This window comes from Conger conger, chromosome 3, assembly GCF_963514075.1.
Source record: "Conger conger chromosome 3, fConCon1.1, whole genome shotgun sequence".
NCBI classification, from domain to species: domain Eukaryota; kingdom Metazoa; phylum Chordata; class Actinopteri; order Anguilliformes; family Congridae; genus Conger; species Conger conger.
The window spans coordinates 12987649-13001848 of NC_083762.1; the positions used below are offsets into that span (position 1 = coordinate 12987649).

The 14200-nt window shown below is 45.0% G+C and overlaps 1 protein-coding gene across 6 annotated transcripts in view; it reads right to left on the minus strand.

Moving 5' to 3' along the window:
• The window catches only part of LOC133124414 (microtubule-associated protein 2-like), an 81221-nt gene that overhangs the window by 23441 nt on the left and 43580 nt on the right, over nucleotides 1-14200 (minus strand). For 4 of the 6 annotated variants that reach the window (XM_061235609.1, XM_061235610.1, XM_061235611.1 and 1 more), the window contains exons 4-6: nucleotides 10028-10278; nucleotides 2879-2953; nucleotides 712-930 (exon numbers count right to left, since the gene is read on the minus strand). In XM_061235609.1, coding sequence (XP_061091593.1) covers nucleotides 712-930; nucleotides 2879-2953; nucleotides 10028-10244 — 511 coding nt within the window. In that variant the 5' untranslated portion in view covers nucleotides 10245-10278. The remainder of the gene's footprint in view (nucleotides 1-711; nucleotides 931-2878; nucleotides 2954-10027; nucleotides 10279-14200) is intronic. The other 2 variants (XM_061235613.1, XM_061235612.1) reach the window with 1 other exon arrangement.

Sequence of the window (14200 nt, forward strand, 5' to 3'; positions counted from 1 at the left end):
TTATTCAAATCGGGCAAATCATTTGGAGGGCACTGGCCAGGCAGTATGTGTCTTTCAATATTTTATAAACTAAACAAAAGCTTAATAGTGTGTATGGCTACATATCTTCGTGGTGTGGTCTGTAGCGGCCTGTAGCGTAGTGGTTAAGGTGAATGACTGTGACCCGCAAGGTTGGTGGTTCGATCCCCGGTGTAGCCACAATAAGATCCGCACAGCCGTTGGGCCCTTGAGCAAGGCCCTTAACCCTGCATTGCTCTAGGGGAGGATTATCTCCTGCTTATTCTAATCAACAGTATGTTGCTCTGGTTAAGAGCGTCTGCCAAATGCCAATCATGTAATGTAATGTTGTGTGTGTGTATGTGAATACACAGAAATGTACAGGCCCACAAGTGTGTGAATGCATTTACTGTCATTTTACAGCCATATTTATATACATTTATATACAACGGAGGCCAATGATTTCCTACAGAGCGTGTGCCTCATATACTGTATACTATATACAACGTAGCCCAAGGCGTGGGAGTACAGTGCCAAAGGACACCCAAATGACCTGACCACAATTTGGGGAGATCATAAATAACTCTTTAAAAAATGAAAATATATACGTATGGAATCATGAGCGTGCATGACACGGACAGGAGAGGCAGAGAGGGAGAGGAAGGAGGGCGGGTCAGGAGGAGGAACGGAGACGAGGAACCATGCGCGGTTCACCTTCGATCTGCCTAAAGACGGCGGCCTGCCCCGAGGGGGGGCAGTAGCCATACCGCGTCCACTCTGGGCTGAACAAGGGGTGCTCAAAGTACTCCTCATCGGAGTGCGAGGGCTCATCCTCGGGCACAGACACCGAGATGGAGGGGGCGAGGAACCTGCACCTCTCCCGAGAATTTTGGAAGCGTTGGAGAGGGCGTGCCTCCTCCTCGTCCCCTACGTCTACAAACAGACACAAGGAAGAGAACTGCAGGGAGATTCCGACAGAGAGAGGGAGAGAGAGAGAGAGAGAGAGAGGGAGGGAGGGAGGGAGAAAGAGAGGGAGAGAGAGAAAGAGAGTGAGAGGGAGAGAGGGAGGGAGAAAAAGAGGGAGAGAGAGAGGGAGGGAGAGAGCGAGAGGTACAGAGGGAGGGAGAGAGAGGGAAGGAGAGAGACAGAGGGGGAGAGAGAGGGAGGGAGGGAGAGAAAGAGAGAGGGAGGGAGGGAGAGAGAAGGAGGTAGAAGGAGAGAGAGAGGGAGGGAGGGAGAGAGAGGGGAGGGAGAGAGAGATGGAGAGAGGTAGAGAGGGAACGAGAGAGGGAGGGGGAGGGAGAGAAATAGAGAAAGAGAGAGAGACAGAGAGAAAGAGGGAGAGAGAGAGAGAAAGATGTGTGTGTGTATGTGTGTATTTACATGTGTACGTATATGGGGAAGGGTTGTTACTTTTCCCCACTTTCTTGTGGGGTGGGGCCGTTGTACTTGTTTACAATTAATGTATCTCAATGCTTTTGCAACAAGTCCACTTGTCATGCAAATAAAGCACATTTGAATTTATTTCAGGGAGAGAGAGAGAGAGAGAAAGAGAGAAAGAAAGAGAGGAGAGACACACTAGTGCCCAAGAGACGGGACGGACGGATGGACAGACGCATGGACACAAGCGCGACGTCCAGAAACTCAAACGCGATCGAAGGCAGAGCAAGCCATGCTCAGAACTGGGAGGACTGATTAGCGATTAGCATGCAGAGACATAACGTTCTCCAAACGTGTCTGTGACATCGTCACAATTCCACACTGACTAGCGATGTAGCATTCGCGTCAATACTTAATGGAGGGCACTTGATTTCTTGGCACCTTCTATCATTTGAGTGTGCTCCTAAAGATAAAAAAAAAAAGCTTGCTTTCATTAAGGTTTTTTGAAGGATGTATCGGATAAACTGATAGACTGACAACGTCCTATGGACTATGATTCTAAAAAGTGGATAAATGGAAATAGTTAACACAAAATATGTTTAAATGAAAACCTTTATATTAAAAGATATATTATAAGATTAAATCAATTGCTAGGTAAATAGATGATCACTTAGAAGCAAATTCAGCAGAACTGAACAGCAGGATGAATAAGCTGCCGTACACAGTGACCAGACAAGCATTGACCGATCTGAGGATGGCTTGTTCTGCCTGCCTCTCGGCCGGTTCTGGAGCTCCAGTGACAACTGGACACAGATACGGACTAGAACTGGTCAGACAGGGCCACCACAGAAAGAACATCAACAAGACAAGATCAGACATGCAAAATGAAGACGGCAAAACAGAAATAACCACGTAAAAGATGTGAAGCAGGCTTTTTAAAAATACACAGGCAAGGGGAAAGGGGGAAGAAGAAAGATGACAGGGAGGGTGTGGGAAGGAAGGGTCACGCGCTTATTACATCATGCAGGGGGCGGAGTCAGCACTGCATGATCTCTGACATGTACAGGTATGTGTGGAGTAGGGGAGGGGGCATCCAGCACTGCGTAGTTAAGTTAATGTGAGCACGGCTAACTTGTTAATACTGGGAAGTGGAGCAAGAGGAAGAGGATGGCTCCTGTCACATCGGCCAATGGGAAAACAAGCCTGGACGCATTTCTTCCTGTTTCGGCCTCGTCTCCCCCTGTAGGGCACCCAGCATATCCCAGGATGCATCTGTGCCCAGCTCATCGCCAGAGCTCCTCGCTCCCCCTTCCCAGCCGCTCGGACCGACGCGACGGAAACCCGGGAACGGGCCGGACGAGTTGGGCTTCCCGCTACATTTCTGTCACGTGGCCATAAGTCCCTAAACCCCCCCCCCCTTTTTTTCTTTTTCTCTCTCGCACTCTATTCTCGTCTCTTTTTACGGGATGGACAGAGCGAGCGGGTGATCTCGGGCCCTTACCTTGTTCCAGGGGTCCGAACTGCTCAGCGGACGGAGAGGGCGGAGGGGACGGGGGCAGGTTGGCGGAGTCTTCCACTGTGAGGCGAGAGAGAGAGAGAACACAGAGGCGAAACGCAGGTCTGTTAGACTCAGATAAGGTTGTCTAGCTGGCTGTCACCTATGCTAGCGTCCAGAGCTGCTCACAAAAGCTTCCTGGGAGGCTTCTAGAAAGGTCTAATCCCCGGAGATTTTCTGACAGTCTTATTGCACAGCAGGAATTCGACTCTAAAGCGGGTCTCTTTCTGCTGAATCATTCCACCAGTGAAATATATAAATCAGCGATGAAAAATATATGGAGATAGAAGAAAATAAAGTGGAAAATGTGCTTAGTGCTGCCAGATAATTCCATACGGGTAGATTTCAGACCTGGGTCACAAACCTAATTTATTTGGATTCAAATACTTTTCTAAGCTTTACTGAGCTCTGTCTGGTGTATTGGAACCTGTGGAATGCTCTCAAAAAGTGCAAACCCTGCCTTCTGGTCCTCTTGCCAATTGCACAAGGCACGATCACTCGAACACAGAGGTATTTGTATCCAAAACAATTACATATTAGATCCAGGTGTAGTAAGTAGAGAAAGCATTATCACAAACTTCATTTAAAAAAATCAATACTCTTCTCTCCATTTCACAATCTCTGAATTAATGGTAGTACTGCCTCTTGTTCAGTTCACACCAGAAACCTTTGAAAAACACACTACATCACCTTGTAAGCTTCAATTACAGAGACAATTATTATGGCACCCACTTCATGGTAAAACCCATCCAGCCAATGTACAAATTTGGAGGCACTCCAAAATAATCCCTTATTGGACATACCGTACGTATTAATCTGACACCATGAGAATCACCAGCAGCTTGACAGTTTGACTGTGCCTTTCTCAAGAGCTGTACACATATGATGTCATAATGTCAAATGGCATAAAAGGGCAATGGAACACAACGACAGCACCGTGCTCAATCGCGACAGGTGTCATAATGCATCTACAGCCTCAGAGAGCCAATGAGCACAGAGCTGGCAGGTGACATCATCAGTCAGCCAAACAGTAAACAACATTTCTCATAGATGTTGATGGCAAGTAAAGTCTCTAGCAATGCAAGCTGGCAACTGGATACTCAACACACTGCCCAATAAAACACTTGGGACCAGAAGGATGGATTTTATTTTTATTACATTACATTATATTACATTATTGGCATTTGGCAGACGCTCTTATCCAGAGCGACGTACAGTTGATTAGACTAAGCAGGAGACAATCCTCCCCTGGAGCAATGCAGGGTTAAGGGCCTTGCTCAAGGGCCCAATGGCTGTGCGGATCTTATTGTGGCTACACCAGGATTAGAACCACCGACCTTGCGTGTACCAGTCATTGTAAATTTTTTACTGTTTATCATTTTGAACAGTAAAATGAAATTTAAAAAATGCTCATGCATCGGGTTGTCATAGGCACCGATGACATCACCACATCTGCTTTGTAAAGCCGTAACTACACCGAAGATGAATGGCACGCAGACTGATTTTCCCCAGCAGCACCAAGTCTGAGAGCTGTTGGTGCCAACAAATAACTGTCTCCAAAGTGAAACACAATCAAGTAAAAAAATAAAAAATGGGACCCTACGAACTAAAAAAGCTTTAAATTGTTCAAATATAAGCTTCAAAGAGATAAGCTTGCTGGCCTGACAATTATGTTCCAGCTCCAAAAATAACTGGCATATTAGCAGCAGTGGCAGATCTAGCTAACAACATTCCCTGAACAGCGAGTGTATAATCAGCATCATTAAAGCACTAATTTGAGTAAACTATGTAAACCAAGAACCAAAACTCATTCAGGTGACAGCCATAACAAGCCATCACAACCATTAAGTACTATATAATCAGGAATCAATAATATTTAAGGTAGGAGAGCTAGGGGGTGGGTAAGGACCAGACCGGAGTGAAATATGTAATAGTTTTGGATTCAAATACTTTTCTATGCTTTACTGAGCTTGCCTGGGGTAATGTCTGCCTTCTGTGACTGCAAAAAAAAAATCAATTTTCTTTTTTAGACAGAAAAAAAAAAATCAGTACAGAATCTGAACTAAATTCATATTTTACAGGGATGGTCTTTTAATAATGGCTCACTTCTAGTTAATGATTTTATACCTTTACTAACTTGATGCTCATGGCTATGGATAACTGATACTTTATGAGAATTATACCTTATCTGACCTGTGTTCTGTAGCTGTTCAAACGACCATCGGTATGCACTTATTTTATGTCCCTTTCGATAAACGCATAATGTAATGTAAAATGTAATGTAACTGCCTATTTAAACAGTCAGGGAGACAAGTATGCATGAAGTAAAAGCTGGTGACTAATTCAAACCAGACGGGCCTGATATCCGTATCCTCAGTGGTACATAGTCTGAACCCAAAGCCTTTAGTGAAGAATTGGCATATGTTCATTAAATTATCCCAAAATGAAACCCTTGCCCAAGTACCGGCTGTCAGTTCCACCTGTTTGGTCAGTGTTTTTATCAGTTCCTGTGCCTGACATAAAAAGCTGCCCTGGGAAACATCTACGCTTTTAAAAGAAAACAAAAATATCAGATCGATGCCAGGAACACTGGCAGCATCATATGTGATGCAGCACCATGGAAACGACAGCTTTGGGAGGCAAGCGAGTGACCAATCAGGAGGGAGTGGTACCAACTCACCCCAATAACGGCAGAGAAGACCGCCACCATGATGCGCACAGTTGCCTTGAACACACACCCTCATGTGTCAAGGCTTCTTCTTCTTGTAAATACAAATACTTATTTCAGTTGACCACTTAACAGCTTTAAACAGCCTTTATGGTACATCTTGATTTAAAATCAATGTAGAAAGTGGTAAGCATATCGTAAGCATATCGTTTTGACGTAAAATGCAGAGTATATATATATATATATATATATATATATATATATCAGATATATGTAAATATACTCTGCATTTTACATCAGATATCAATATATCAGAGTGCTTGCTGCTTTGTTTCAGGGAATGCACTGTGCTGATGTAAAGGGATTTATCTCCATGCTGCATGTAATAAAGAGTGCCTTATCACAGAAATCCTTCTGAGCTCAGAGTGGATTATTTTCCTCAACACTATTCACAGTGGCTTCATGCACAGGCATTGTGAATGATCTCCCCCCCCCCCCCCACTGTTTCATTGCAGGTACCGTTTGTGTTTCAGGAGGGCTCAGCTCCAGTCAGACATGCCTTCTGTCTCACAGTCTGAGGCGGATGCCGTGTCCCCTCTCCCCCCCTCCCCCTCCCAGACTCCACCCCGCCCAGACTGTGCTGATGTGCATTGTCTGCAAATAGACTCCCGTCTCAGACAAACACAACCTGCGTCCGTAAACCACGTCCGTAAACCAACTGCTGAACAGGGTCTGTCACCATGAGACAGCAAATTCATCCCACCACCTCCACCTCCCCCACCCACACTACCACCACTACCCCCACCCACACTACCGCCATCTCGACCACCCCCACCTACACTACCTCCATCTCCACCACCCCCACCTACACTACCTCCATCTCCACCACCGCCACCCACACTACCTCCACCTCCCCCACCCCTACCCACACTACCTCCATCTCCACCCACACTACCTCCATCTCCACCACGCCCACCCACACTACCACCGCCTCCCCCACCCACACTACCACCACCACCCCCACACACACTACCACCACCACCCCCACCCACACAACCTCCATCTCCACCACCCCCACCCACACTACCTCCATCTCCACCACCCCCACCCCCACTACCTCCATCTCCACCACCCCCACTACCTCCATCTCCACCACCCCCACCTACACTACCTCCATCTCCACCACCCCCACTACCTCCATCTCCACCACCCCCACCTACACTACCTCCATCTCCACCACCCCCACCCACACTATCTCCATCTCCACCACCCCCACCCACACTACCTCCACCTCCCCCACCCCTACCCACACTACCTCCATCTCCACCACCCCCACCCACACTACCACCACCACCCCCACCCACACCACCACCTCCCCCACCCACAGTACCATATTTTGCTCATATACACATTTGTACACATATCATTCACATCATAGAATTTGAAATTACCAATAACTGCCCTAACATGCCAACACACACTGCATACACCACCTCAAACCCCCTATAAAAACACTGTATTCAAAACCACCATCATCATCTCCAAACCCCTATAGAAAATGCATTAGGTTGAAAACCCTCCTTGCCAATATTGCAACCACATAAACAACGCAAAGTTCTGACATGATTAGTGAAGTGCAATTTAAAAAAGAAAACTCACAATTGTTAACCCGATGAATGGAAAAAGGATACGAAAAGTCCCATCAGGTTCACGGGTGCGAGGTTCATGTTCACACCATTCCTTCTTCTGCAATGCAGCAGGCAGGACGCAATAACAAACTACACACCCCAGACAGTATGATTCCGAAGCAGCTCCCTAAGTAAAAAGAGACCGTGAATGTCTGAAGAGGAAGGCAGAGGACTGGCGGAGAGGCAGATTGATTAGAGCATCCCGGCACAGGCTTTTCTGAGAGTCTGGTCCAGTGGGGAGTGACACGCTCCGACTCACACAGACATGCAGAGGGGGAACCGGCGAGCTGACTTCTCTGTGTGGGCACGGAGCTGTTACCCTGGCAACAAGATGCCCGTGCCCCCCTTGCCCTCTCTCCTTATCTCCCTCTCTCTCTCTCTCTCTCTCTCTCTCTCTCTCATCTCAGACATTTGACATGGAAGCAGGTACCCCACATCTTCAACTGTACAGCTGTACACTCTCAGAGGGTGGTACCCTGTAGGTAGGTACATAAACTCATACCCCTAGCCAGCAATATTTAACTAATTTGGATCTTTTTTTGCTTGGAAAATATATTTGTGCCCAAAGAGAACATAACTATACGTTCAGGGTACATTTGGGAAATTTGATCCATGACAAACAAAAATGTTCCTCCACTGTCACTTTATTTTTGAGAGTGTAGGGTATTCAGGTCACGCTCAGGTTCTCAATAACCAAGGATCTGGAATGTTGCTTTGAACAATACTAGTACTCAGTTTTGACTGGTCAACCAGCTAAACCATGTTCCCCAGCTTGACATGATTGACCAGCTCATACCCAGCTAGACCAGCATTATGACCAGCTTGTTCATGGTTGACCATTTGACATAGAGAAATGGTATCAAGGATTGTTAGAATATGCCTTTTATTGTTCGAGTCTGTGACTAGGTCAGGGTTGTAAACCGTGAGAGTGGTATGGGGGAGCCTGCTGTATTATAGCCTGACTTTGCAAATAAGAGGCTGATATGCATCTAAAGTGCTATTCTCGCTAGTGGAGTCTTTTTAAGAATCGGGCATCACCATCTTGCGGTTACGAAAGCAACAATAATTTGGGATGTCGATGACTCAACTGCAAGGGGGCAGCGTGGATGGGGTTAAACTGTCTGGGGAAAACTTTTGAGTACTAATATTTTGAAAATGCGATTAATACTTGAGAGTATTGAAATAACTCCCTCATGTCACCAAGAGCAATGTCAAGTCCTTAATACAATGTGAGGCTTCGGTTCTGTGATTTACACTGAAAAAAGCACTATGCCGTTAGAATTTAATTCAATGTCTTTCATTTATTTCATTGAAAAACAAATATTCTGTCCTCTTCAAGTGCTTAATGGACTTTTTGGAGAGAAGGGGGCGGAAGAACAGATGAGGACACGGCTGATGGCATTTTAATTGTGTGGCAGTGGACCTTCACATTTAAATGCTACGCGATTGCCGGGATGCAGGAACAAAGCCGTTCAATTCTGGAGAAGTGGTTGCCCCGGCAACTCTGGAGCTAAACTGTTGCTCGGCATAGCGCTATTGCAGATTGGGGACTCGATCCCTAAAGTGTTCCACAGTACCACTGTGTGGCTGGCTCCTCACGCCACCTCATTGTCATGGTCAGATGCATATTCATTTATATAAATGGAAAATGGTTGGAATTTATATAGCACCTTTATCCAAAGTGCTGTACAATTGCTTCTCATTCACCCATTCATACATACACACACCAACGGCGATTGGCTGCCATGCAAGGCACCAACCAGCTCGTCAGGAGCATTTTTAGGGGTTAGGTATCTTGCTCAAGGACACACCCAGGGCGGGAATCGAACCGGCAACCCTCCGATTGTCAGACGGCTGCTCCTACCAGCTCAGCCGTTGTTGCATATAATATCTCATCTTATCCATCTCAATAAAGGGGCATAGTGATTATTGTCAAATGGATGGACTCCAGGAGATGGCTGTATGATTAATGGGATAACATCATCAGCTTTCACAGTTAGTCGACACTGCTATAGCTGCCTGAACAAAATAAAAGACCCCCACGTTTGCTCAACCAGTAGTGTGATGAGGAGATCATCGAAGGAAAAGACCGAGAAATGTATAGCTATGAGTGGGTGTGAAGAACTTACAGAGCACCCCCATGTTAATGAATGGAGGGACGCAGTAGCTCCAGTGGGCCACATATGACATTTCCTGATTCTGGAGTCTTACTTACTGTCTTACTTACTGTTCTTTCTCTGGACTCTTTCCCTGTCTCTATCGGCTTTTTCTGTCTGTCTCTGTCTGCTCCCACCCATCCTCAATTTATATTCAATTCAAAAGTATTTTGCACAATATTTTTAAGTACTGAATTACCACAAAACATTACACAACGTGAAATTAAAGGTGACAATGGTAAACGGATGCATTTATATAGCACTTTTATCCAAAGTGCTTTACATTAATGTCTCTTATTCACCCATTCAGACATACACACACACACACACACACACACACACCAACAGTGATAGGCTGCCCTGCAAGGTATCGACCAGCTTGTCGGAGCAATTGGGGCTTAGGCGTCTTGCTCAGGGACACTTCGACATGCCCAGGGCAGGGGATCGAGCCGGCAACCTTCCAACTGCCAGACAACTGCTCTTACCTTCTGGGCTAATGACACCCCAATGAACAAGAGACAAGACATCATCACAGGAATCCTGAAATTCTGATGAAAAACAAACGTATAAAAAGATAAATTACCGGCGGTGACCGGGTGTCCCCCGGCCAGGTCCCCGTTGAAGCCGTTCTCTTTGGTGGCAGAGTATGAGGCGGAGCCGGGGGCGGGGCCCTCTCCGGGCTGACAGGTCCTGTAGGCGGAGAAGCCATTCTCACTGTGTCCAGCAGGGGGCGCCTGGCCCTGGGCTCCTGGGGGGCCCCATTGTGGCCCGCTGTCCTGGGGCTGCCGTCCGTCCGCCATCTCGACTGCGGCAGGGCGTGGGCACTCCTTACGACTGGGGCAGGGGGTAGAGGGACATGTCAGTCTCTTATGGGTGCTTATAAACCAGCAATCATCAAATCTGGATGTCAGATCCAAATCCTGCCCTGGTTCTCTTTTCTCCCAGGTAATTAGCAGAACAATTAGTGCTACCGATTGGTCGTCAGACTCCCAGGTAAAGTGTGGGTGGAAAATAAGCAGTTCTCAGACCTTGAGGACTGTGATTTGATGATCCCTGTTATAAACCCTAAGCAGAGATGTAAAATGTAGACCATTTAAGTTATTTTACATCTGATTTGTACAGTTCTACTCTACTGAAATTGCAAGCAGACTTAATTACCATTTTGCAATAATGGCAGGTTTTATTGTAAAAAATTAGTTTTAACTCTATATTTGCACAGGCATTTGAGCAAATGTTACAATTTATTTCCCTCTGTTATGAAGCTCAGGCATACACTCTCTAGCATTCTTTTTATAAATCCCAGAAGAACTTCTCTCCAACCTAACACACTGCCATAACCACTACACACTGTTAAAATTCCTCATTCAAGGATTTCGTCTGTCTGAAAACATTAGGGTTGCTTTGTATCAACATTGCAAAACAGCAGCGCTTTCTACTTTTTCGTCCCCTGCGGAATTTCATCAAATGAAAGCAAACAGAGATATCACCGAGAATGACTTGCGTGACAAGGCCAGGTTTAAAAGAGCTTTAAAAGCTGACAGAGACCTGAGTCACAGCCTGGTCAACCATCAAGGCACTTAAATGGTACCAAACGGGCAATGAAGCGTCAAGTGTGGACTCATAGATTGTGTCATCATCCCTCACCGACTACAGAGGGACATAAAGAAGACTGTGGGTGGATTGCCAATATATTCGCATTGTGTGGAGGAACAGGTGTGGCATTTACGGGATTTTGTAAAGTTTTGACAAAATCCTCTGCACTGGCACGATGGAACACGTGGCTACACCCCCTGATTTCACTACTCAGCCTATTATCTGAACCAAGCAGGCAAAATAATTTGTGAAATCACGTGGTGTAGCACACGATAGGAGCCAATACCTGCAGACACTGTGGAGCATGTTAATTAAACTCTAAACAGAGCACATATGAGTCAAATACTGGGACTCTGTATGGTGGTCTAAGAGTTAACTTAATAACCTAATAACCTAATAACTAAATAACTAAATTAATCAAATTCCAGAAGCACACAGTAAGACTACACACGTTCCTTTGCCACTCAGATACTTCAGCTGTTTGGTGTATCTGGGGGATTCTTACAGGGCCATTATGTATGCTATGGGACAGTGTAACAGACACAGAATTTTAGGACTAAATTTAGGACTAAATTGAGTTTTGTATTGGGAATCTCCATTGAAATTTGATTTAGTCTAAGACAAGGCTTAATCTATGTCTGTGAATCTGTAAGTTTTTTTTTTTTTTGTTGGGGGGGGGGGGGGGTTAGACAAGGATAGGGATATCAGAAAGGAGGGGCAGGGGAAATCAGGAGGGAGGACTAAGGTAGAGTTTGAAAAGGTGGGTTTTGAGTCTGCATCAAAATAGGGGGAGGGATTCTGCTGTTCTGACAGTGGTAGGCAAGTCATTCCACCACTGAGGAACCAGAACGGAAAACAGGCGTGAACGTGCAGCTCGACCGCCAGGTGAACGTAGAGAGGGAACCGTAAGGCGACCAGAGCTGGCAGACCGGAGTGGTCTAGCTGGGGAGTAGGGAGTGATCAGGGATTGTATGTAAGGTGGGGCAGTCCCCTTAGCAGCCTGAAATGCCAACACTAGGGCCTTGAAACGGAACTTACGCACAGTATTACCCTAGGACAGCATTCCAGCAACATAGTGCTGGGATCAGGCATGAATTATTCACACTTTTGACTCCTGTGATTTCAAATGGCACTTTGTTCATCATGGGCAGGCTGTCTACATTTCATATTTGTTTTGTACTTTCTCAGCAGGTGCACATTGATATGCATTGAATGAGCTTGAAACTTGAAATAAGGTGACCAAAAACAGTGGTGATCACACCAACCAGCAAGAATTGGTCTGCACGGGGCACAGTATTTCGCATTTGAACAAATTGATGGAAGCAGTGGTGGTCTACTTCAATGCGGCATGAAAACTACCAGGATTCCGGGGGGGTGACAGAATAAAAAGGAATATTGACCTGAATGAAGTGCCGGGTTAGCTAAAGACATAATGGCCGCACTCGATAAATCCTTGGTGGCAGTGTGGCATACAAAGTCAATTTCTGGATGGTAATTTATACCCTTAGACGCCATTAGCTTGGCTAGTCAATGCCCAGCCGAATTAGTGTGTAAAGATAAAGTTCTCCATTAGTCACTCTCGATAATGTGGTACGCTCTACGACTTGGAAAGTCCAGGAGTCAGAAAGTAAAAGTGCTCATTTGCAAATACAGGTACTAAATACTGGGGAGGACTTTTACTTTCTCAACCTCTGACCATGAAGGTCATCTGCTGCAATGCAATGTCAAAATTACAGTCCTGAATGCCCAAACCTGTTCCTGCAGGTTTTAATTTCAGCCATAATTTGACATACAAGATTCCACTAATTAGCAGCTCAATGACAGCTCTAGCCATTGAATGAGGTGTGCTTTGTTAGGTTTATAGTGAAAACCAACAGGAGAGTATATCTCTAGGAACAGGGTTGGGCAGCCCTGCTCTAGCACCATCAGAATGAATGCAGTATGTGAAGTCTTGTCATTTTAGGAGACTAAAAGGAAATTAAACATAATGAAAGAGTGAAAAGAGATGCACTGTGCTAGCTTACAGTAATCATATTTAGTTATCCTCTAGCTGACTTATTCTCCAGAATGTGTGGGCTTATGTCTAATGCTTGCCTCTCTTGTAAGGGGGAATTACCCCACCATACATTTCAGCTGAGATTCATTCCAAAACAAACTAATCTCCCCTTTAAAAAGCTTTGCTGCGTTCACTGTTGTTTTTGATCAAAGATACTCTCTGCAGCATGGAGCATGCGTCCCTCTGCTCCCCAAAATCCTCCAGCACACTCCATTATTCATGAAACAAGTATATTTATAAAGTTCATGTTATCGCTGCCTAATTCAGGCGCTGCAGTTCAGCTTTGGTTGTACTTTAAGCCCTTTCAAAGGCGCGGTAAGATTACGTTTATTCTCAGTTTTTGTCCTTTGTGACATTTGCAAAAAAGATAAATACATAAATAAAATAGCAGTTCCGCTGTGAGGTAGCTCCTTCACATCTTATACCTAATGTAATGTATCTGGGATTCTCAGCTGGGATTCTCAGCAATATAAATACAAAAAAGCTTTTTGTTAGGATCTTGGTTATAATGCCCTTCTATTTTCTTTAACCTGTTAACATTGGAGGGCAGATAAATCACATCTTGTCTGTGTATACCCCTGCAAGTGGCAATACAGTAAAAAAAACTAGGAATGCCAGTTAACTGTATGGTGTGAACCGGAACATCATGTACAATTAAAAGAATGACACTATCAGACCAGGGTCAGATATCAGACACGATCAAACCTGGGTCAAATACATAATTGTACATACTATAATTGTTTTGGATTCAAATGTTTATACACTTTACTGAGCTTTTCTGATGTATTGGAACTTATGTAATGTTCTCAAAATATGCTTATATCCACCTTAACAGGGTATGCTCATATCCACCTTACCTTTTGGTTCATTCAATTGCACCAGGCAACATCTCCGTTGCTGTTTCTTTCTTGTCAGGGGGAATTACCCCTCCATGAATGTATCAAACAAATGTATTTATGGATTAACGTAATAATGTAACAAATACATAATAATACATTATTTTCACATGAGGTACTTGACATAATGCTCAAATACTTGACAACGTTTCAATTATTTTTCAATAAAGATACACTGCATATCTAATTATTTGCTGTATACTGTTTGCTC